Source organism: Dipodomys ordii, unplaced genomic scaffold (genome assembly GCF_000151885.1).
Source record: "Dipodomys ordii isolate 6190 unplaced genomic scaffold, Dord_2.0 Scaffold32, whole genome shotgun sequence".
Lineage (NCBI taxonomy): Eukaryota > Metazoa > Chordata > Mammalia > Rodentia > Heteromyidae > Dipodomys > Dipodomys ordii.
This window is the reverse complement of record NW_012267248.1, coordinates 7813954-7840085: the sequence shown is the minus strand read 5'-3', so window position 1 is coordinate 7840085 and position 26132 is coordinate 7813954. Positions and strand designations below refer to the sequence as shown.

Genomic DNA, 26132 nt, shown 5'->3' with positions numbered 1-26132 from the left:
ACAGTGAGCCACAGCTCTTAATCAGCTATGAGATCTCTGGAGGAAACAATCAAAACTGCAGAGAACTGGTTGCTAAACTAGTAAGCTCTATAGGTTAGGTCTATTCTGTGTGTGTTTGATTTATAATGTTTTCACCTTAACGTTGGTTTGGGGGGATGTAACCCTCATCATAAGCTTCTCTATTTTTTAGAAAGTACGATTAAAAAGAGAGCAAATAGACCATATTATCACCTAGAGATTATACGTACTAAATATATGTATACAGGTTTAGATCCTTATACGTAAAACAGTTGTTGGACACAATTTTTAATTACCTGAACAAGAAGAAAATGATGGAGGAAATAGGGTGTGAATAGGTATAGAAGTTAGACACCTTTCAGCATATTTTGTCTTATAGATGTAGTTTTGGAGCAATGTAAGTATTTTATATAATTTAAAGTAAAATTTAAGAAACAGTCGCTAAAGATCAAGTCAAATGTATAAAGAAAATACATTTCTGGTTGGTAATATTGTGACTCAGAAATTATTACAAGTGACATTAAAATACAATTATTTTACTATATACTTTTAATATACCTTCAAAAGGTAATAAAATTTTGTAAAAATACTTTATAAACTATTTTCAGTAATCATTGTGTTAATGTTGATATTGATATTTTTAGTTAGTCAGCAATAAATTAAATGAGAAATTGCAATAGTATTTGAAAACTGTAAAGAAACAGAATAGAGACAGTAATTTGTGTGTATGTGTGTGTGTGCTGGTCATGGGGCCTGAACTCTGGGCCTGGGCGCTGTCCCTCAGCTTTTCAGCTTGAGGCTAGTGCTCTACCACTTGAGTCACAGTGTCACTTCCATCTTTTTCTGCTTAAGTGGTGCTGAGGAATTGAACCCAGGGCCTCATATATGCAAGGCAAGCACTCTACCACTGAGCCACCTTCCCAGCCTAGAGACAGTAATTTAAAATTCTATAGTCCTAAATTTAAGTTTGACTGTCAATGTTTAGTTGTATATCATGTTCTTTGGGGTAATTTTTTAGACAGCGTCTCCTAATGTAGCCCAGTCTGGCCTCAAACACATATGTCTCTTGCCTCTGCCTTCCAAGTATTGGGATTACCACATCCATCTTATTGTACACTCTGAATTCTATCTCTTAATACAAGTGGTGGATCAAAAGCAGAGTACAGGATGATGTGGAACATCAGGTCATACCAGAAAGCAAAGACTTAACAATATTGGAGTTCTGTCTGAGAAGTCTCAGAATTGGCTTCCAGGACCAGTTTGAACAGGCTCCCACCAGCCAGAGCTAGGACAGTGTGAGGAGTAGTGTGATGAATTCGAGAGAGTCAAGTATGTTTAATGCTAGGAGCTGTGAAGATGTACACAAACAAAAACTCTTTCCCATCACCCTTAGGACCACTAGGGAAATAATTCAGGAAAAAATCAGGTGTCATCTTTCATCTTCCATATGTGAGCATTTCTCAGAGTAATCATATAGTTGTTGAGGGTCAGTTTCTCTTACCGAAGTATTCCTTCTAATAAATAAAGATAAAATGCTACCAACATTCTGTTGAGAGTTCATAACCCACCTCTGACCTTTACATGCAAACAGAAATGAAACTAAATCCTGAATCTTTAGTTCTGATGATGTACAGGAGATGGAAGAGACAAAAGAGTATGCTAAATTAAAACAGTTTATGGCTCATTGCAGAACAAATAAATGGCATTTCAACAAATTGCTAGGAAAGAACATGATAGAAAAATATGTAGATTAAGAATTATGAAGCATCTTAACCATTGTATCTTAACCAGATGCAATATATGAATTTTAATTAGTAAGAATAAAAACATTTGTAGGACATTTGAGGGAATATAAACACTGCTGAGCTCCAGTGGCTCACACCTGTAATCCTAGCTACTCAGGAGGCTGAGGTCTGAGGATATAGGTTTGAAGCCAACCTGGAAGGAAAGTCCATGAGGCTCTCATCTATTAATCACAGAAAAAGCCAGAAGTAAAGCTATGGCTCAAGTGGTAGAGTGCTAGCTTTGAGCAAAAGGAGCTTAGGGACAGGCCCAGGCCCAGAGTTCAAGTTCCTGGACTGGCCAAAAAAAAAAAAAAAAAAATCATGATTTGTGTATTTGTGTGTGTGTGGGGGGGGGAGAGAGAGAGAGAGAGAGCCTTATTGTATCTTTTTTTTTCCTCCTAGGAGGAAGACATATGTTGACATAATTACAGTAAAATGATATAGTATCTGGGATTTGCATCAGATTCTCTAGGGGAGATGAGCATAGTGTTATAGAAGGAGCAAAATCAGTCATGAGCTAAGAATAGTTGAAGATTACTGACAAGGCCTTGAGGCCCTTCATGTTATTCTCTGAACTTTTGTTAAATTCTAAATTTGTCATTATAAAAATTGTATAAGAAGCTAGCCACAGCCGTTTCATAAGAATGACTTAAAAAAACAAGGCAAAAATCCAAGATTGCAATAGACTTATTTTCAAATTTACTGTCACAATATAAAATGCTTTATATTAGTTTTATGTTTGTAGGAAAATTTCAGAGATAGTACAGAGTACCCATAAACTTTTAACCCATTTTTCCCATTATTAATGTCCTGTATTATCATGACACATTTGTCAAAACTAAAGAATTAATGTTGGTATGTTACTATTAATGAGATACCAGATTTTATTTAAGTTTCACCAATTTTTCTATTGTAGTCTTCTTTCTATTGTAGCATCTACTCAGGGTACCACTTTGCATTTAATTGTCATGCTCCCTGGTCTCTTTGGTCTACGTTGATTTCACAGTCTTTCCTTGCTTTTCTTGACCTTGACGGTCTTGTACTCAGCAGATAACAGGATGCCTCCAATTTGCATTTGATGTTTTTCTTAGGATTAGATCAAGTTTATGGATTTTCATAAATACCACAGAGATTAAAGACACATCTCTCCATATCTCATTTGGAGACTCATGTTATCAACAAAGTGTCACCTAACTCTGTGAGCCGTCAACTGTACAATTGAGATAACATTTGCCAGATTTTTTCCACTATAAATTGAGGATTTCTCTCCCTTTTCTTGTTATAGTCTTTGAAGATAGTCACCAATTTTTGGGTCCGTTCATAGGGCCTGAACTCTGGGCCTGGGCACTGTCCCTCAGCTCTTCAGCTCAAGGCTAGCGTTCTACCACTTGAGCCACAGCGACACTTCCGGTTTTTTTCATTTTTGCTTATGTGGTGCTGAGGAATTGAGCCCAGGGCCTCAGGCATGCAAGGCAAGCGCTCTACCACTGAGCCACCTTCCCATCCCGATAGTCACAAATTCTTGATCACATTCAAGTTTGTGGACACTGGAGGGTGCTTAAGCCTTACTTTTGGGGGAGGGGGCTGTGACAGAGTCTCCCCAACCACCCCCAGTTTCAGTGACTCACTAGAATACACAAGACACATCATATGGACATATTCATGGCTAAGTTTTATCCTGGAAGAAGGATTCAGAGCAAAATGAGCAAAGGAAGAGAGGTACATGGAAGAAGTTTGGAGCAAACCAAGTGGGATCTTCCAAGAGGCTCTTCCCAGTAGAATCCCAGAGGAAGTGCACCATACCCCCAGAAACTGATTGTGGTAGACCATATAAAGTGCAATCTACCTGGAAGCCTGAAGCCTGCCCAAGCTTAGGAAGCCAGTGTTTGTATAGGGCTAATAATGTAGGCATTGTCTACATGTACCAGGATTCCATGCTCCCAGAGGAAAGAGATGTTCAGCACTAACCACATTCTTTGTACAAACAGCCTAGGCATAGTGAGCCCCTTATAATTTGTGGAAAGTTCTGTACCAGTGTAGAGAATTGTTTACTGCTCAAGTTTCCAGTCTCCTCTAGGGCCAGCCCTGAACTTTCTAAGCATAGGCTTTCACTGTTCAGTTTTTTTCTGTGTGGAAAGTATCTATAATCTATTTACTTTTGTCATCTACTCTTATTTTGAGAGAAAAGGAATAAAAAATGTAATACATACTAATAGAAGCAAATGGAGTTTGAAATCAGATAAAGTATCTGATTTAATGAAAGGTTGTCTTTTGGCAAAATAGGTAAAAATTTAAGCCTCTGTTCTTTTAATGTTTTATTGCCCATTATAAAACATTGCTGTGAAAATATTAGTCATATTGCAACTCTTGGGAGCATTTCATAATAAAAATAAAAAAAACGCCTCTAGGTTGCAACCTCATTGATTGCCAAATAAGTAGAAGAAAGCTGTGAAAATTTCAGTAATAATAGTAACATAACCAAGATTTGGGTGGGAACCTCAGAAAGTGGTTACTAAGACTGAAGACACAATATGTACTAGTCATTTGCTTTGTTTTAATAGGAAAAACGTAATCTGCGAGAATTGCGGGTTCTTGAAAACCTAAAGAACATGATCCATGAAACAAAAGAACATACTCTTCCCAAATGCAGAGAGACAATGAAGGACAACTTGGAGGAAGTTCTCCAGAGATGTAAGCCAGTGACTTCTTTGATTTTGATTTTAACTTGAAATGAATGCTATACCAGAAACATTTTTTGACTGTTACAGTGGGAAATAGAGAAAATTCCAAATGGGACTATATGGGAGGGAAGCCCAGTCACAGAAAGTGCTTGTCTGCTGGTGGTTTATGTTGCCAATGATGGTAAGAACATTAATCTTCAAAACAAGATATGTGTATCCACAGTTCACAAGACAGTCCTTAGGATGTGAGAAAATGAAACTCTTTACCTTGAAGAAGTTAATCTATAAGAAAGTGTTTGATGAGCAGGAATTAGGACATAAATGAAGCTTCTTTTTTCAAATAAGCTATTAAAGGTCTTAGCTTTTTCCAAAACATAATCTTTTCATAATTAATTATTGCTTTACACCATTAAGCAAAATGTTTTCATGCAAAGAGATAACTGATGAAAAGAATGTTAGTCTTATTTAATATCAAAACATCACAGAGTAAAGAAGCTTTATTTCTGATTTCAAAATTAGAAGTTATCAGAAATTCATGTTATATTGAGTACTCAGTTTGTGCACTGGCAAATAATGATGGATTACTGAAGTGCAGAATGCAGGAGGATGTCAAGAGTGACCTATAGTAGACTGACTAGCAGGAAGGTAGCAGAGGGACATTTGTTAGTGATGATAGTCCTTAAGTTTGTGTGTTAGTCCAGCTTAATGGTCTTTTGTACTCTAATGCTAATAGAGGCTGGAAAAGCTCCAGCTCATATTTGGTTTCTTTGAGTGGAACAGCAAAATATCTAAAATTGACTTGAAGCTTTTGCATTTTATTACAAACATACTCTTTTCTCTAATTCTTCCATATCCTTAACCCTTACAAGCATTTTGGATCCTAAACTAAAAGGAAAACTCTCATCTTTATTCATCAGAATGTTTATGTGTGAAACAAGATGTGCCTGTAACGTCTTTTCCACACGTTAGGTATATAAAAGTAAACAGTGTGGGTCCCTTGTCATGGGATGCCTGGCACTGCCTCAGGGCTTGACCCTCAACAAGGCTATGCAGATGTGTCTCTCAACCTTGGAACAGAGCCATGAACAAAATAAATCTCTTTTCCTTATAATTTATCTGTTGGCTGCAAGATGGGATGTAAGGTTTTTGTTTTAATCTAGGAAAGATCTTCTTATATGGGTTATAAGTGAATGCTGTGTCTCTCAATTGGACAACAGGACTTCTAAGAATTTGAAGGATTTTGATGTATCATGTACTGTTGTCATTTTATCACTAACTGTTTGCAGTTGTACCAAATAACACCAAGCCTTGGGGATCTCATGCATATATGATAACATTGAAAGGTCTAGATATTAAATAGTCTGAATTCACATCCTCTTGAATGGTGGAGTGTATTTGTAAAGCTGTGTCCAGTTGTACAAATAGTAAACGTATTATGAGAAGCAATCAGAAGTCTAGGGGTACTTTGTAGCAGTGCTGTTGGAGAAGGGGCTTAGGTAAGAGGACCCTACGAAGTGACCAAAGAGAACTTGGAATTCAGGTATCCAGGCAGCCACATTCTAGAGCTTGCCCAAACTGGCAAACTTGTCCTGTGATAGCAAAAAAAATGGCATATTTTCTTCCTGCTTTCTGGTTTTTTTTTACTAGTTCAGACTCCAGAAGATCCTGCAGAGAATGCCTCTAGACACTGGATCCACCCTGGACCCAGACCTTAACCCCAAACCATACCCAGAAGAAGTTTCTAACCCTTTACATATAGAGATTGGCAGTGACACCTGGCAGCTCAGATGAAGACAGCAGGGATCCAGGCACTGCTCAGACTCCTCCAAGCCAATCCTAGGTACCAACAGTGGTGGGTGCCCAGTCGGCTGTGCCCATTCCACTGAAAAGAAAACTGTGTTAGGCTGCAGCAGCAGCTGAAAAATCAGCATGTGCTCCAACTGCCATGGATGTCAAGATGTCCACTTTATCTCAGATAGATAGAAGCTCCAGCTGGGCCTGCTGAAGAGCCATCATTGCTGTGTACCACATGGATCAGTCCATAGCAGCTGAGACATGCTCAGCTTCACCAGAGGCATCATCCCACAACATGGGAGAGCAGTTCAGCATATTGTTGTACATATGCCCATGCATATGATAACGAATGAGCTCAGGGCACAGTCAATGATGCTTGATTTGCCTCTGTCCTCACCACTTGAGGACGAACAATTTTCACCTGCAGTGGCAGCTGAAGGGGCACAACACAGGGCAGTTGATCTGTAGCTGGAGGATTTCTTGTTCACGGCATTCAATACAGACTGTCCTGTACTTGTGTCAGAAGATGAATAGCCACAAGAAGATGATCTAGGATCTAGTTCAGGATACCTGACACAGATCTGTTCCACCAGATGCCAAAGCACTTTGGTATCAGGAGGTGTCTCTGATCACTGCTTGTGAAGAAAATCCTCTTCTACCAGTAGCCAATGTTTCAAAGGCATTCCACATTCCAGCTCATCTCAATCTTGAAGTGTTGCCCATGTCATATAGGACAAGTGGACCTCCAATCTGTGACTGTTCTTGCTGCCCTACAAATCTAGCAGGCTCTACAGACTGTCCAATATAGACCCCTCTTTACATGCAAAGGCAAATTAGCTCCAGCAGATATATCCCAGTTTGATTGCAGTTTAAGACTGGGAGCTCAATTTAGGGTGTGAAGGTAGAGACTTCGAAACTCCTGAGCTCCACTGAGCACCAGCTGAAGCTCAAGTACTTAAAGAAGTCCTTTTCCCTCCTTGGAAGTTATCTGCTGTTTTTTTTTCCTGCACGTAATTTTATGATTGATTTTAATAAGTTTACTGTTTATTCAAAAAAGTATGAAATGTATTATAAGCCTGTGAGCGGCTATTTTGACTGTTTTTATTCTCAAGATCCAGTTATATGAACATTAGCTTCTTTAAAAGCAACAAAAAGAATCACTGGATTGGGAATCTAGACTGAAAATACATTTTCTTGACTAGAACAATTAAAACACTAAATAATGAAGTTAGTAGTTTGGATTCTAACATCACTGCAATATCTGGTTCTTATTGTCATCTGTAGAAAAAAGAATGTAGGAAAAGACAATGCTGTTTGGAGTGGTTTTCCTTGTTGAATAGGAAAAGCTTCAGTACAACTCCAACATGAGGATTTTCTTGTCTGTTTTGTTGAGCATCACTGTCTGCAAAATTCAGAGTGCTTAAAAACTGACCTTGGTCAGCTAGCATTTCTAGCAAGTTATTTTTGTTTAAAACCATGTTTTAGCCACGTGTTAACTGATATGTTAACTCATTCTATTGAATGATCAGGTAGTTGTGTCAAATTATTCATGGGCTATTCATGGACTATTTTCTCATCAGAGCACATCATAAGCCTAGTGAGGAATTTTGTTTTGTGCCTATCAGTAGAACAATTACACATACACACACATACACACACATATATGTATATGCATGCTGTGCTTCTGCAGATGTGAATCTTACTCCACTGGTCCAACTTTGTGCACCACTGAACTATACCCCCCGCCAAGGAATTTTAATGTGTATATATTGGTATTGGGGAAGGGCCCTGTGTTCTTGCTTGGCTTTTTTGCTCATGACTGATACTTTATCACTTTTTAGTCACAGCCAAGCCATTTTTAACAGAAAGAAAACAAAAAAAATCACACTAAATTATTACCTAAAAGTAATCATTGCTTCGGTGAACTTCATTCTGAACATCTCTACATATATCCAAATAGAAGAATAAGCAGAATAGACTATAGAGGTAGCTGGCTGATTGGGTAGAGGGGAGATGTTATTTTATGTATCTGAAGTTTACACATAGATGTGCAGAAAGTAAGACAGTTTTAGCTGTGTGTATTACTAGAATGTGCATGTGCCTGTGTGACACAACAACTGTGGGGTGCTGAGTTCCTGGAGTAAGGTTTTGCTTAAGAGAAAACCATCTGACAGATTCTCGACTTTCTTGAAAGTCCATATAGGCCGCTGAAAGCCTAAGACAGTAGGCCATCACTTTATGGCCATTGCTGCATGCCACGCTAGCCAGATGGCCAGATCGCAGAAGAAGGCCTCTTCCTCAGGGAGTCACTCAGAAAGGAAGGGGCTTGCTTTCTGTAGTCAAGTGATTGTTTTAGATTTTAGAGAAGCAAATTTTATTAGTTTACAAATTCAGAAAGTATTATATGGCTGAGAGGTTAAAATGCAAATTACTTCACAGGGTCTGAAATTCCAAAAAAAAAATGGATATTCTGTCCAAACATAGTATATAATCCTGTGGAACAAAGTTCTAGCTGAATTCTTAAAGGTTGGAAGAATTGACTGAATAACCCAGTCCTATAGCTCTTTCTTTACATTAAGCTCAGGATGATCTGAAAATGTTGAAGCAAAATTAGGTTTTAGTTACATTTACGAAGTCAGTAAGAAAAGAAAAAACACAAGCAGGAAATGATAGAACCAGCACTTGGGAAGAATGATGTAATACTAACATGCCAGAAAGCAAGTAGAGCTAATCAACTCCTACTTTGTTTTCACTTAGAAAAAATAAAGACCAGGAACCTAATTTTCAGTCCTTAAATATTATCCTTGATACAACTAAAATTAATGATTACTGATAACCATTAACACAGCTTTTTGAAAACAAAATCCTCCTCTTCCCAGAAGCAGAGGCTTAACATTTCTGACAGAGAAATCACATTCTCTGCCCTGCTGTGGCAATCTGACCTTGTTGGGGCTGCCCTGGATTGGAGTGGAAGATAGAACTGTAAAACAATTGGTGAACCTCCAGTTTAAGCAAATGCAAGTGCATGATGGGGTACAGGTGCACACACCACTAATGAAGGAATGTCATCTTTTAGGGAAGGCTCTCCAAAGGCAGTAAACTTGAGCCGAGCTTTTGGAGGAGGGAAAGCTTTTGAAGGCACTCTCAGGCTAATACAGCGCATAGACCAATAGTAGTGTCATGCCTTAACAGCGTGTGTAAAGAATGCCTGAAAGTGGCTTTTATTTATTATCCCATTAAATTATTCCATCTTGTTCTGGAGTCCCATTAGTTTTTATGTTCATTTTAGGAATGAGGAACTGAGGTGCTGTGGGCCCAAGAGCAGCCATATGAACAGTGCCTAGGAATGACTCTGAGAGAGGACATCCCCAGAGCAGTCACCCTAGGGGGCTCAAGCTTAGGTTCACTGAGGCTGACTCTTAGGACTGCACGTCCTTACTTGGTTGGAGTGACTGAAATTAATGTGTTAAATGAAAATACTTGAGAACTAAAGAATTAAAAATATTTTTATGAGATAATAAAAGTAGGAAAATAATTGAGCCAAGTGTTTATAAAGTCAAGAAGCATCTGGTTTGAAATGCTGTTTCCTGTACTTATTTTGCCATCTTGAGTGACATACCTCTCTGGAATTCAGTTTTGTTTTTTTTTTTATTATTGTGAAAATACTGTACAGAGGAGTTACAATTACATGGGCAAGATAATGAGTACATTTCTTATCAAGCATTGTAGCCTCCTCCTTTGTTTCCCCTTCCCATCCCTTCCAATCCTCCTCCCCCCCCCCCCAAACTCCCCCCCCACGAAAGTTGTAAAGTTCGTTTTTGACATAACGACTTGTACATCTCATTATTGCAATGGGTCCACCTGTATCCCTATTTAAACGATTTGTTTTTCCCTTCCCCTTCACAAATTATACTGACATCAAATACAGTGAAAGCAGGGGTTATATTATCTTATAAATGTGTTAGAAACAATCGCATGAAAGAAAAAAGCATTTGAATACATATGTTAGGGTTCATTTCCCTAACGTCACCTTATCTGACCTTTTCTGCTTGACTCAGACATATGCTAGATATTGCAAATAAGAGAAACCATGGGACCTATGTTTCTTTGGGCCTGGCTTTCTTCACTTAATATAATTTTTTCCAAGTCTTTCCATTTCCTAACAAATGGGGCAATGTCATTCTTTCTGATGGAGGCATAGAATTCCATTTTCTTGATCCATTCATCTACTGAGGGGCATCTGGGTTGGTTCCATAACTTAGCTATGGTAAATAATGCTGCAATAAACATAGTTGTGCTGGCAGCTTTAGTATGGTCTTGTTTGTGATCATTTGGGTAAATGCCCAAAAGTGAGATTGCTGGGTCATAGAGGAGCTCTATGTGGAGTCTTTTGAGGAACCTCCATACTACTTTCCAAAGTGATTGAACACGTTTACACTCCCACCAACAATGCAGTAAGGTTCCCTTCTGTCCACATCCCCTCCAGCATCTGTTGTTCTTAGAGTTCTTGATTATAGCCATTCTGACTGGGGTGAGGTGGTATCTCAATGTTGTTTTGATTTGCATTTCTTTTATGGCTAGGGAGGTTGAACATTTCTGCATGTGTCTATTGGCCATCCTTCTTTCCTCTGCAGAGAAGTTTCTCTTTAAGTCTTTAGCCCACTTATTTATTGGGCAGTTGTTTCTTTGAGAATTTGTTGTTGGGGGATTTAATTTTTTGAGTTCCAGGTATATTTTAGATATGAGACCCTTGTCTGTTGTATGGCTAGTGAAGGTCTTCCCAATCTGTGGGCTTTCTGTTGATCTTGCTAGCTATGTCTTTTGACATGCAGAAGTTCTGCAATTTCATGCAATCCCATTTGTCCAACCTTTCTTTTATTTGTTGTGTTTCTAGGTCTCTATTAAGAAAATTTCAGCCTGTGCCAAGGAGACCTAGGGTTTCTCCTATTCCATCCTGTAATGTTTTCAGAGTGTCTGCTTTGACTCTGAGGTCTTTGATCCATTTGGAGTTGATTCTGGTACAGGGTAATATATAAGGATCTAGCTTTAGTTTTCTACAAGTGCTTAACCAATTTTTCCAGCACCATTTACTGAAGAGGCTGTCTTCCATTCAATTTTTTTTAGCTCCCTTATCGAAGATTAGATGGCTATAGGTCTGTGGGTTCATTTCTGGATTTTCAATTCTATTCCATTGGTCCTGAGGTCTGTTCTTGTGCCAGTACTAAGCAGTTTTGATGACTATGGCTTTGTAGTAGAGTTTGAAATTTGGTATTAATATTCCTCCAGCACTGTTCTTTCTGTTAAGGATCATTTTTGCTATTTGGGGTCTTTTATTGTTCCATATGAATTTTTGGATTGCCTCTTCTATTTCCTTGAAGAATGTGGTTGGAATATTGATAGGTATTGCATTGAATTTGTAGATACTCTTGGGAAGTATTGCCATTTTCATGATGTTGATCCAATCCAGGAGCATGGGAGGTTTTTCCACTTTCTAAGTTCTGTTTTGATTTCCTTTTACAGGTTTTTAAAGTTTTCATCATAGAGGTCCTTCACTTCTTTGGTTAATTCCTAGGTATTTTATTTTTTGTATGTGGGGCTATTACGAATGGAGTTGCTTTCCTGATTTCAGCCACGCTTTTGTCATTGTTGGTTTTTGAGGGTTAATTTTATACCCTGCTACTTTGCCAAAGTTTTTTTGTGTTTTTTTTTGTTTGTTTGTTTTGGTCAGGGGTTCGGTCATGGGGCCTGAACTCTGGGCCTGGGTGCTGTCCCTCAGCTCTTCAGCTCAAGGGAAGCGCTCTACCACTTGAGCCACAGCGCCACTTCTGGCTTTTTTTCTTTTTGCTTATGTGGTGCTGAGGAATGGAACCCAGGGCCTCATGCATGCAAGGCAAGTGCTCTACCACTGAACCACCTTCCCAGCCCCTTTGCCAAAGTTTTGAACCAGCTTGAGTAATTTGGGAGTGGAGTCTGTGGCATTCTTTAAATACAAGATTATGTCATCTGCAAAGAGGGAGCGTTTTACTTCTTCTTTCCCTATTTGTATCTCTTCTATGTTTTCATCTTGTCTTATTGCTGTAGCTAGGCATTCTAATACTAAATTGAAGAGAAGTGGAGAGAGTGGACATCCTTGTCTTGTTCCTGAGATAAGAGGAAATAACTTTAGTTTTTCACCATTAAGTATAATGCTGGCTGTAGGTTTGTCATATACAGCCCTTTATTGTATGGAGGAATGTTCCCTGGATTCCTAGTTTTTCCAGAGTCTTCATCATAAAGGGGTGTTGGATGTTGTCAAATGATTTTTCTGCATCTGTTGAGATATCCATGTGGTTCTTATCTTTGGTCTTGTTGATGTGATGAATTATATTAATTGATTTGCGTATATTGAACCAGCTTTGCATCCCTAAAATGAATCTTGTTTGATTGTGGTGTATGATTTTTTTGGATGACTTATACATAATTTTTAGTATGCCTGAATTTTGCCTCGTCTCATGCCCCATCACATGAAGTCTGGTGTGGAATTTTCTGCTGTATCACCATGTCAGTATTCAGAAGGTTTGGATTTAGGAGTATTTGGGATTTTGCTATTTAAACGAAGGATGCTCAACCTGTATGAGCAGTTTTGATTCTTAAAAAGTGGAAATGCCCAAATGACAATGACCCAGAGAAAGTTGAATCTTACAGCAGTAGCTAGAACAATTCAGGGGAGACAAGAGAACAGAGGCCAGGAGATGTGTAGAAAGCTGTTGAAGTGTCTTGCTGGCAAATACTACCTGTAGAGCTAGAGCAGTGTGAATGCACAAAGGGAAGGGAGGGCATGAACCCAAGAAACTTGTGAAGATATGATTAACCATATATGTTGTCTGTTTAGAGAATTGTGAGTTCTTGACAACTTGTCATTGAAGTTAGTACACAAATGTCTTATGGCCTGCAACTCAAAGCTCCAAAACAATGGCTGTTCAGTTTTCCTGAATCTGTATTGGCAAAACTTTTTCCCACTGCACCAGCCATCAAAACATCAGGGTTTTTTTTTGGGGGGGGGAGAGGTTGCAGTGTTTAGGGACTAAAAAACTCTAATTAAGTCTCCTTGAAAAGGGCTGCTGATTGAAAACTGTTGTCTGTTTTATTTCAGTGCAAGCTGCTAATCAAGCTGTGTGTAGACTCCAGCAGAGGGAGCAGGAACGGAAAAAGGTGAGGAAGGTAGTTGGTTGAGGGCAGGTAACTCCTGGCACTTACCATCATACAGCATCATTGCTTTGGATAAGAACATTTTCTAAATTTATTTCTTTTTTCTTTTCTTTTTCTTTTCTTTTTGTCAGTAGTGGGGCTTGAACTCTGGGCCTGGTCACTGTCCCTCAGCTTAAGGCTAGCGCTCTACCCCTTGAACCACAGCGCCACTTCTGGTTTCCTGGTGATTTATTAGAGATAAAAGTCTCACAGACTTTCCTGCCCCAGCTCGCTTTTAACTGTGATCCTCAGCTCTTAGTCTCCTGAGTAGCTAGGATTACAGATGTGAGCCCAGCATTCTAAATTTATTTTCTTTTACGCAGTACTTTTAAAAGATATTAAAATGGCAATTTCATCACCATCAGTATTTCTATAATTCAAGTTTCAGACCTCTTTTTTTCCTTTTCAACATTTCCATCTTTTCCCTGAAAGTGGTATTTGTCTCATAGAAAGGAGAAAAATGTAAGACCCACCAGACTGGAATATGAATCTTTCCTTTGAGCCTGAAGCATAGACTCTATTATGTATATTTCTTCTAGAAAAGGAAGCATTCATGACTGTGGATGGGTTATTTAATGAATACTCATAGGAGTATATGAATCACTTGCTGGGCAGTGCTTTGCTTATTTGAATTATATCTTAACTAAATTCAGATGTGGAAAAGTAGTGTAAGAATTTAAGTTCCAGTGATGATAATTTGATGTTTTCACTTGCTGTTTTCAAAGTGTTTTTGTTATTTATTCATTAATCTAGAGCAGAAAAGATATATCTTTTACTAATAGCAAATGTTATACTAAGTCATTTTGGAAATATTCCAAAACATTTGCTGATAAACATACACACAAAAAGGAAGTGTGTTATAGTTAATTCAGACTATCACTGTATAAATATATAATAGAGTGAACCTTTGCAGAATTTTAATTTCTATATCCTTCACTCAATTGTAGATGTTGATATAAAGTGTGAAAATTCAACAATTTGGTTATTTAAGCATTACTAAAAAGACCCTGGCCATTTAGATGGACAGATGGGAAGGCTGGAAGATTGCAGCAGGCAGGCGGGGTCAGGGATCAGGGCCCTGCTAGGCACATGGATGGAATAGCAAGGCTGACTACTCCAGGGATGCATCTGGTTTAATGTCAGCACCATTACTGTGCACAGAGAGAACTGCAAAGGAACGCACAGGGCTTGAGCAGCCCTACCAGGCCGGAAAGCGTATAATTCCTAACTTTATATTTTGGTAGGTGCCAACTGGTATGAGAACTTTAATTTGTTAACTTAAAGACAGTTCCTACATTTCCAGAGATAACAGTTTAGGAGTCCCAAACCCTAATACTAATGAAGTGTAGAATATAGGAGAAGGTTAAGGTTATGTGAGAAAGACTTGGTGCAGTCTTAGCAAGAGGAGTCACTTATTAGGAAAATTGTGGCTTTGAAACCTGAGTTGTTTGGAAACAATAGTTCAATTGCTGGAAGATAGGAAGAAAGATTCTACAAGGTAAAATATAGTTCAAGGGGTAAAAGGTGAGCAAAATCTGCATTCTGATGAAGCTGGGGTATGGATATTTTGATATTTCTGGGCATAATTGTGGAGGCTGCGGAATATTAAATTAATTTGTTACTGGGGATATCAGAAACATTTCTGACTGTGAAAAGCAGAATAATACAGGATATCTCAAAGTAAAAAGAAAAAATACATACCATACCCATAATTTGGTAATCACAGAAGAGAGAAGATTGGAATGCAAGACTGCCTGTGCCAAAGTCCTAGATCCCATCTGAAAAACTAAAAATAAAAGGAAAAGGACTAAAATGTGGCTCAAGTGGTAGAGTGCTTGCCTGGACGTGAAGCCCTGGGTTCAATTCCCCATACCACCGGAAGAAAAAAAAAGAATGTCAGGTGGAATACTGGCTGTACATACTAACATCCGGAAATCTCTTGGCTTTCAAAATACACATAAAAAGTATTCTGCATTTCTGTTGCCTACCTGGCATGATGCTGTATGATTTAGGCAGACTCAGTGAGTGGGCACTCACATGTTAACTTGTCTAAACTTCAGAAAGCAGTTAGAGTTTTGGTAAATGTAGTTATTGTCATTTTTGGGCAGAATGAACCTAAAATTATTACATTACAGTATGGATAGTTCTTCTTGTCATGTTGACTATGTTCACAATACCTCTGGTGCAATACCTCTGTCTACAGTAGGGAAGATAGCCAGCTTGGGTAAAATCACCTGGTGGTTTCTTCTGTTTCTGGTGGTTACTTGCATTTACTGGCAAACTGTACTTGTCTTTAGACAAGTCCCTGGGCTTTAAGCTCCTCCTATACAATATAAGTACCTGCTATACTCACCTCATAGATAGGTGGAGTAAACTGTCCTACACTTTATACAAAAAATCTTTGTAAATGTCAGGCAGCATTTGTTCGTTACTAGCTCACTACCTTTGTGTATGCCAGAATGCTGCTCTAGGCTGAGAGTTGGCACTTGGGAACCCTACCCAGTTTGTGACTTTTCATTTCAAAACATGCTGTCCTATGGTGTAGCAGTACATAACCTGTAGTCCCAGGACTTGGGATGCTGAGATAGAAGAATTACTTGAGCCCAGAAATTCAAGACCTTCCTAGGCAATTTATCAAGACTCTGTCTCCAAAAAAACAAAACAAGCCAGGAACCGGCAGCCCACATCTGTAATCCTAGCTACTCAGGAGGCTGAGATCTGAGGATCATGATTAGAAGCCAGCCTTTGTGAGACTCTTATCTCCAATAAACTACTGAGAAGAAGCTGGAAGTGGCACTGTGGCTCAAGTGGTAGAGTGCTAGTCTTGAGCACAAAGAGGCTCAAGGTCAGTGCCCAGGCCCTGAGTTGAAGCCCCATGACCAGCAAAAACAAAAAAACAACAAACAAAACCCTATCAAGAAGAACATTTTAGTTTGTTGTTGGCAGTATTAACTAAGGGTTGGTTGAATTCAGAACTTTGCACTTGTTAAACAGAAGCTCTACCCTCACCCCTTTGTCCAGTTTTAGTTATTTTTCAGCTAACACCTTTGATTTTTGCCTGGAGCCAGCCATCATTCTCTCACCTATAGCTCCAACATTGCTAGGAGTATGATTATGGGGCATCATGCCCAACGTATTTCTTTTACTAGGGTTGGCCTCTATCACAATCTTCTGATCTCTGTCTCCTGAGTAATTAAGGTTACAGGCATGGACCATTGCTCCTGGCTCTTTTGGTGGAATATTAAAAGTATATTGCAATATACTGAAATATTGTTTCACTGAGAATTTAATACAGTCTGTTAAACCTACACTTGTAAGAAGCTACTCTGATTTTCTTTTCCTTTTTTTTGTGTGCCAGTTCTGGAGCTTGAACTCAAGGCCTATGTACTTGCTTGGCTTTTTCACTCAAGGCTGGCACTCTACCACTCAAGCCATACCTCCATTTTGATGGTTAAAAAAATTGTAGATAAGAGCCTTACAGACTTTTCTGCCTGGGCTGGCTTTGAACCTTGATTCTTGGATCTCAGTCTCCTCAGTAGCTAGGATTACAGGTGTGAGCCACAAGTACCAGGCTTCACTTAAAAAAAATATTATTATTAAGGTGTTATACACAGGGGCTACCATTTCATATGTCAGGTAATGAGTGCATCTTTTTTTAGACAATGTCACCTCTTCCTTTACTTTCCCCCAGTTTCACCTTCCCATCCCTGCCACAAGTTACATAGGTTATTTTTTACATTGTGTATATTAAATAGCATAATGGCATTTGTTCACCCTTCTTCCCTCCTTAGGGTTTCAACTAAGGGCCTGTGGTTGCTAGCACTCTCTGATTTGAGACATGTCCTATGCCTTGGTTTTCTCTTCTTAAGCAGTTTAATAAAATTAGCCTTCTTAAAGTCATTTAAGGGAAACATTTTCACAGCCCAGCAAATAGTAGTGATTCTTAAGGTGTTTTTTTGTTTGTTTTCTCTTTTAGTGCTAATCTAATTAGCAGAAGATTTGAAGTATGGGTCTTTAAGGATTTTTTAAAAAAATTTTACTGCTAAAGCTAGCTTTTTCTGAAATTTTGATGTGACAGTGGTTTTAAGACTTCATGATAAAATTGAATTTTTCATTAGCAAATTTGTTCAAAGCAGAAATGACCTCTGTTTGCATTTTACTACCTAATGTTAATTGTTGGTTTTGGTTATCCTGCTGGCACCTTGTGTATATTTGAAAGGCTTTCAGAACAAAGAAAGATGGGAGTAGCATTGGAATAAAATAGACTATTGCCATTAATCATGAATTCTTTTATGTCAAGACAATTTGTGGAATTCTGTGGGAAGTAAATTGATAAGCATCATTCATCCAAATCACATTTCCCACAATTGATCTGAAAGTACATTCAAAAGAACAATAAATGCACATTCCCCAGTTACTTGGCATGTCTTAAGAATTACCACTAAGGCAAAGTTGTGTGTTGGGTGCTGGCAGGCAGTAAGAGTCATGAAATGAATCACTTGATTTTAAAAGTACTCCGTCAAGAGACATGCAAGCTTCAGCTTTTGAAGCACACTGGTGACAACACTGAAGTAAATGTGGAAGCTTTTATTTCATTGTGCTCACAGCTAGGATGCTCCTTTATGAGCTTCTTGTGAGAGCAGAGTGATCATGCAAAACTGTGATCTTGATAGGGTTGGAAAATAAATACTGTTGCCCTTTTTTTGGTGGGGGGTGCTAAGGACTGAACTCAAGACTTTGCACTTGATAGGCAAGCACTCTTCCACTGAACTAAATTCCTCACTCCAAGCTGCTTTTCTTTTATATTTTCTAAATTTTTAGATTGGGAGATACTAGGACTTGAACTCAGGGTTTTGCTCCCTGCCTGACATTGTAAGAGAATGTTAGAGTGCAAGGTATGGTATTAATATACACAGTCAGGAGCTCTTACATACTCATCAGTCAATTATCAGATTTCATCACATTTGTTTACTTTTCCCATAGTAGATCTAGACACTGTATCATGTCTATCTTCCCTAATTCAGTAGCCATGTTGAAAAAGTACATAGACTAGTAATAACAACTGTGATTCAAGGAACAACAAGATATAAATATCAGTAATTACTGATTCTGTCTCTTTGTATTTCTGATTGTAATAAACATCAAATTATTTAATAGTGACTATACTGGTATTTTTTTTGGTTCTGTACTACAATTGAGCTCTGAGCTATGCCTCAGACGCTCTTTGCTTTTAGGTTATTTTAGAATCTCACTTTTTGCCAAGACCAATCTAGAACCATTCCTTCTACCCATTCCTTCTGCATAACTGGGGTTGTAGATGTGAACCGTCACACCTGGTTTGTATGTTGAGATGAGAATCTTGCTAACTTGTAACGATGGCTGATGAGCCATGATCTTACTGATCTCTGCCTCCTGAGTAACTGGGAGTATAGGTGTGAAACAATGAGAGTGGCTTGACTTCTTACCCAAGAAGTTTTTACTATGCCTGCATAAGGCACATGTAAAATTAATAGCATATGTAACGTGTTCCTGGAGAATTTTTTGTCTGTCTATTTGAGGTCTCACCGAAAATTCCAGTCTGACCTCAGTGTGTACCACCACACCGGGCTCCCAAAAGACCTTTTAAGACTTAGCTAGATAATTCAGAATTTTCCCCTAAATTTGGATTTCTTCATCTTGGCACTGCTGATATTTTGGAGCAGAGACAGAACTCTTTGTTCTGGGGCCATCTTGGCTATTATAATTTAACAGGATCTTCAGCCTCTACTTCTTAGTTACCACTTGCACCTCCTCTGACTTGGGTTATGGTGACCGAAAGTCACTCAAGGAAGAACTTCACCCTTTGTGTCACTTATTTAAGCTAATACATGCAAAATACTTCTATTCTACGACCTAGAGTTTACTTATAGAACTAGTTCTAGATGTAAATTAGCTGGTGTCAACTTCAGTTTCTGTCTTATGAAACATATAAGCTGGCATGTTATTTTGCTTTCTCTGTTATTAATTTGCACATTTACACATCAATACAGCTAATGACTTTTACTAGACACTTGTAAATCATTGATAAACTTTCAAAACAGGTACAATTGTATCCATTAAATACTAACTCCTCATCTTCCCCTACTCTCATCCTTGTAGCTGCGTTCTACTTCCTATCTATATGAATTGGCTACTCTAGAAACATCAAAATGGTATCTTTAAAATTTGTACAGTTTGTGTGTGTGTGTGTGTGTGTATTTGACTGGCTGATTTCTTTGGTGTAATGCAGCCTTTCCTTTGCTATTTAAGGCTGATTATTGCATTGTATATGTATGCTATAGTCTGTACACATACTCATTTATCTGTGGACACTGGGATTGGGTTGTCTCTACCTTTCAGCTATTACAAAGCGTATTGCTGTGAGTTTGGCTGTATATATATCTGTTCACATCCTTACTTTAGTTCTTCTGCATATATATCAGAGTATTACATATAGCTAGGATTTCTATAAAACTCAAGTTTTTATCTTTTTAAAATAACTGCTTATGTTATAAAAAGTTAACCTTTAAAAACATATTCCATGTTCTTACATGTCTCTGAGCTTACGAAATGTTACAGGTTAATTTTCTGTATGAATTATTGAAAATTCCAAATCTTACTTCTTGGTGAATGTTACACATTATTGTACAGCCACTATGCCTTCTTTTTCTTTATGAATGCCTAGCTATTACCTATAAAGGTGGAGACAAAGGGAAGACAAAGTAGACCTTGAAAAGCTTCTTAATCAGAAAGCAAGATAAGATTTTCATTTTTCTTGGGGAATTGTCAGCCTTAGCTACTATCACTTAAAAATTTGGAGGCCAAGAAAATTTTGAGCCTGTGTGAAATACTATGTGAATATGCCAACATTAGCCATAATATTCTGCAACTATAAAATACAAATAGAAAGAATAATAAAATAAAAAAATACAAATAGTAGCATCTTAAGTGAAGTCTTTTTGTAATAGCCAAATGGTTAGCAGTAGATAAATCAAGGAAAAATATGAGTTGAATGTAAATGTGGGTGGAAAAAGACTTATTATTTTTATTTGAATTATCTGTATTGTTTGAACTATAGGACTGTTGTTGCTGAACACAGATGGCTGATGCCTGCAGCCAGCCCTGGCAAGAAAGTCTGTGAGAGTCTTATCTCCAATTAACAACAAAAAAAGTTGAAAGTGGAGCTGTGATTCAAGTGGTAGAACACTAGCCTTGAGCAAAAAATGTTCAGGGACAGTGCCTAGGCCCTGAGTTTAAGCCCTATCACCAGCAGATAAACAGACACACACATATACATATGAACTATTACTACAGTTAACTGACAGGGGAGTGATAAAAAGGGATCAGTTTTCTAGATGCTTTACTTGTGATATCAATAATAATAATAACCTTTTATTAAGTGCCTCCTAACTGAGCTAGGAACCTAGCATGCATTGTCTCCAGTCTTCATAAATATTTATGAATGTAAAATATCGGCCCCCTGTTTTTGCAGGTACCAGGGCTTGAACTCAGAGCTTCACACTTGCTCAGCAGACTTGCTCAGGTACCACTCTACCACTTTGGTCATACTTCCAACAAAAGCAGGACTGATTTTGGTTATATGGAGATGGAGTTTCATAGGCTTTCCTGCTCAGGCTGGCTTTGAACTAGATCCCAGCTTCCTAAATGATTGAAGTCATGAGCCACCTAGGCCTGGCTTATTTTCCTCCTTTTTTAAAAATTGGTGCCAGTCCTAGGGCTAATTCATGGCCTGGCATCTGTCCCGGAGCTTTTTTGTTCTAGGCTAACACTCTACCACTTAAGCCACACCTCTACTTCCTGCTTCTTGTAGTTAATCAGAGATAAGAGTCTCATGACTTTTCTGCCTGAACTGGCTTCAAATCTCGATTCGTTTAAGGATACAGGTGGACCCGTTGCAACAATGTTCTTAGAAGTACAAGTTGTCATGTCGAAAATGAACTTTACAACTTTGGTGGGGTGGGGGGATTGGGTGAGGAGGCGGGGCGGGGGGGGGGAGGCTGGGAAGCGATGTGAAGGGTAAACAAAGGAGGAGGCTGCAATGCTTGATAAGAAATGTACTCATTATCCTGCCCATGTAATTGTAACCCCTCTTACAGTATGTTCACAAAAAAAAATTTAAAAAAAAATTAAGAAAACTCGATTCTTAGATGTTAGCCTTCTGAGTAGTTAGGATCACAGTCACCTAGTTATTTTCCTCTCTTTTAACTAAAGAAACTTTAATTTGATCAGTGTTGTACAAATGGTAATGAGTGAGCCAGAATTTGGGACAAGGTTTATATGACTCTCAAGTCTTTATTTTTAATTCATTGAGCTACACTGGGTAAAATAGGAAGGAGAACCCAAGTCTTGTGAACCTAATTGAAAGGTCAGCTAAAGCTGGGTTGAGTGGTGCATGCTTGTCATCCCAACTACTTGGGAGGTCTCTGCTTTCCCAGACAGGAGGATCACTGTCCATGACCATGTTGAAATTTGCACGAGACCCTATCTAAATAAAAAAGGAACTAAAAGCAAAAGAACTGGAGCTGTTACCCAAGTTGTAGGATTCTTGTTATAGGGCCTGATCAGTTAAAAAACACGAACAACTATATCAATGGTTATTTTTCCTTAAAAAGTTTAAAATCTAAGCCTGTGTTATCTAATTAAAATTAAAGCAAGGCATCATTTTGTTTGTTTGTTTGTTTGGGTCCGGTCGTGGGGCCTGAACTCTGGGCCTGGGTGCTGTCCCTCAGCTCTTCAGCTCAAGGCTAGCGTTCTACCACTTGAGCCACAGCACCACTTCCGGCTTTTTTCTTTTTGCTTATGTGGTGCTGAGGAATGGAACCCAGGGCCTCAGGCATGCAAGGCAAGCGCTCTACCATTGAGCCACCTTCCCAACCCCCAAGGTATCATTTTGATGAAGTACATTTGTATTTTCTTGTCTTTCTAATGACCAAGGCTCTTCTCTTAGACTATGATTTGAAAAGATTCTGTCAGAAGAATTTAATAAACATGTTTTATTCACTTTGAGAGTTATAAGCCATAAGGCTAAAGAATAATAAGTTGAAGTCTGTGTAAACCATTTTCCACTTTTATTGGCTGAGCCTCCCCTTTCCTGGCACCCCCTTCCCATCGCTGATATCTGTTCAGCCCCCAGTTTTTGTGGGACATATTTTAGGAGAAAGTTTGACTAAACTCAAACTTCAGTGTGTCCTGGTGCTTGAGGCCAGCGTGGTAGAACAGCTCTGCCAAAGCTGTTTGCCTTGTGAAAGGAACAGTTAGTGGCCTGGGTATGAGTTCTCCTGGAAGTGCCTGCCGTGTACTCCTTGATAGAAAGACAAAAGTGTAGTTAGGTGTTAGAAAGACCCAAGTTTGAATTGAGCCCCGCTATCGAATGAATGCCAATGGAGCAGTAGAGAATCGTCCTTCAGCCTTAGTTATGTCTGTGAAATGAGAGAGCAGTCTAACCTTGTAAGGGAATTTCCTAGAGGTGGATCATGTGTATCAGCATCTAGCAGCAGTTGCATCCTGTAGGTACTAAGAACATATTGGATGGTCATCACAAGCCAAGTGAGAGAACTCAGCAAGGAACACTTTATGAACTGGCTGCTTGAAGACAAGCAGGAGAGTTACAAGTTTGGAGCCTGATTGTATCTCAAAAAAAAAAAAACAGAAAAAAAAAAGCTGTAATGCAATTTGTGTGTGTGTGTGTGTGTGTGTGTGTGCACGTGCACGCGCGTGTGTGTGCATGTGTGGGCTGGTTCTGGGGCTTGAACTCAAGGCCCAGGTGCTGTCCCTGAGCTTTTTTTGTTTAAGGCTATACTCTACCACTTGAGCCACAGCTCTACTTCCAGGTTTTTGGTGGTTAATTGGAGATAAGAGTCCGACAGTTTCCTTCCTTGGCTGGATTCAAACTATAATCTTCAGATCCCACTCCTGAGTAGCTAGGATTACAGGTAGGAGCCTCTGGCTCCCTGCTATAAACAATTTTATTACTGTGACTTAATGAATAATTGCTAAAGAACAAAATATTGAGAATAAAGTTATATGATTGTGTCTTCTGCTCATAGAAATGATTGCCTGGAAGATGTGACTTTCACATTTTCTTTTCTCAGATGTATCATGACCATTTAATAAGTAGTGAGAAACAGCATCTACTCCAATGGGAGGATTTCATGAAAGAACAACCTTACAGACAGACCCAGGTGGACGAAGAGCACAGAAGAGCCATGGAGAGGCTTAAAGAGCAATATGCCGAGATGGAGAAGGACCTTACAAAGTTTTCCACCTTTTAAGAACTTGAACAACAGCAAGACAAACAAATGAGAAGACATTGACTTTCCCTCAAATACACAACCAGCTGTCTACCCTTTGCTTCACGCTTAGCAATACATTCAGGGACACACTGCTGTAGAGAGCCCAATCAGATGTCCTGTTTTAAGTGCCTATCTATGATCATTAAAAAGAGGAGGGAAAATAGGATAGATTCACTCTGTGGTAATCAGAATTGGTCTTTTCCAATGATTAGTTGAGAGAACTGCAAGTATAGACTTCTTAGAGAATCCATTGTCACACAGGATTACAGGGTTCATATGAATTTGTGGCTTAAAAAGCTGGTATGAATTACATGCTGGTGGCTCAGGCCTGTCATCCTAGCTGCTCAAGAGGTTGAAATCTGAAACCCAAGGTTCAGAGCCAGATGGCACAGACAAGTCTTTGGGACTCTTACCTCCAAATAACTAGCAAAAAGCCAGAAGTGGACCATGGCTCAAGTGGTAGATGGCCAGCTGTGAGCGAAAATGTCATGAGAATGCAAGGCACTGAGTTCAGGCCCAAGCACCAACACATACACAAAAGGAGTTATGGGAAGGGCAAAAAAATGAGGTATGGTAGCTACTGCCTCCGTTGCTATGAGAGATAAGAATGCTTAAAAGTATTAGCTCATGAGTAATGTGAACAAAACAAGAGCAAAAACAAGTTGGCCTTGGAGCAAGAACAAATAAAAAAGAGTCCAAATATTGTCCCTCCCATGGCAAAGGTGTGATGGTCTTTGAACTACCTATTGGGGAAGCTTGCAGATTTTCCAGTGCAGCACAGTGCTGGTGTTTCATTGAACAAGACATTTGTGTTCTGTGGCCTTCTCACCCTTAATATTTTCATCTTACAAAACACAGGAGGAAATGCTTACCAAAAATATTTTTTACTTGTAGCCTTTCCAAGAACCATAGTCTTGCCCATAGTATTTACCTCATTTTTGTGTCTGTTTTGCTGTGGGTAAGCTTCATAAGGCAAAAAATGTCTCTACGTATTTCAGCTGTTTAATGAGTAATCAGCAAAATCTGCCAAGTCGTCTCTTGGGAACCATATAAAGATTCTGGCTGTGAATGAACCAGAAGTGTTTGCCCACATGGCAAATGATCCGTGTTAAATGTAAATCCTTTTTAGTGTTAATGTCTGTTCTCATAAGCAGGTGTATTATGATGAAACAGTCCCAATTCTGTTAGCACTGTGATCTTTAAAAATCCACATTTGAACACAAAAGCACAGCAATAGTGCCCAGGCCCTGAATTCAAACCCCAGGACTGGCACGTGTGCGTGTGCATGCTAGCGCGCACGCACACACACACACACACACACACACACACGCACGCACGCACACGAACAAAATAATACACATTGAACACCTAGTTGAAGACCTAAGCTGCTTTACATGCAGTCATTTCAATAGAGTTATTGTAAATTAATTTGAGGTATGGATAAATCTTCATAATATTTTTATTGCTCTTCAGTTAAAAAAAAAAAGGTACGAGGGAGGAAACTGTCCAACTCTCTTGTGTTATCTCAGTGTTGCAACTGGAGAAAAGTGACAATGCTTGCCTGTGTAAATTTATGGCCCACTGTCAAAGCTTCATTCTTGGATGCATGTTGAAAATGTGATTAAAGTTAATAGAGGAGATGAAATAAGTATTGAGATTTCTTTCAATAACACTGAACTTCTGCCAACTTTCTCTGTCTGCTACTGTAGGCTTGACAGGTTCATCAATCATCCTCTGGTACCTGGACCAAAAAGAGTACTTGCTGACACTGAGGCATGTTGGAATTTTCTTAATTCTCTTTCCATGGATGGAAAAAGAAATACTTCCAAAAATATCCCACACATGAAAAGGGAGGGGAATTGTAAATGAAAATTCCCTTTGTATGATGGGCACTCTTGGAATGCCATTAATTTCCACCATACCATCAAACAGATGCTGTAACTAGGACCTGGGGATAGTATACATGAGCAGGAGTGAGTCTGTGCCTACTCAGTTTTGTGTCCTGAAGATTTCTGATCCTTTGTGTTCCTTCATATTCCTCACTTGAATAATAAACGTTTTTCCCTATAAGTTTGTATAGTTATATAAAGAATTTAAGAGCCCTAAACCCAAATTAATTGATAAGGTTTTTGATCTTTAAGCATTGAGATAATTCTTTGTACTGTGTCAGATATTCTAAGAATCAGTTTCCCCTACTTTTGGCTTTTGTAGTAGTGGACATTGTCACTTGTTTACCAGTTTCCAAATCACTGTTACTTTTATTTCATTTAAATTTATTTTAATTAGCCAGATGCTAG

General features: G+C 38.7%; 1 protein-coding gene across 1 annotated transcript in view; it reads left to right on the top strand.

The window, feature by feature from the left end:
- Nucleotides 1-25928, top strand: part of Bloc1s5 (biogenesis of lysosomal organelles complex-1, subunit 5, muted) — a 43375-nt gene extending 17447 nt beyond the window's left edge. The window contains exons 3-5 of the mRNA XM_013016664.1: nucleotides 4364-4493; nucleotides 13410-13468; nucleotides 23635-25928. Of these exons, the coding sequence (XP_012872118.1) occupies nucleotides 4364-4493; nucleotides 13410-13468; nucleotides 23635-23814 (369 nt within the window). The 3' untranslated portion in view covers nucleotides 23815-25928. The remainder of the gene's footprint in view (nucleotides 1-4363; nucleotides 4494-13409; nucleotides 13469-23634) is intronic.
- Nucleotides 25929-26132: the final 204 nt, after the last annotated feature.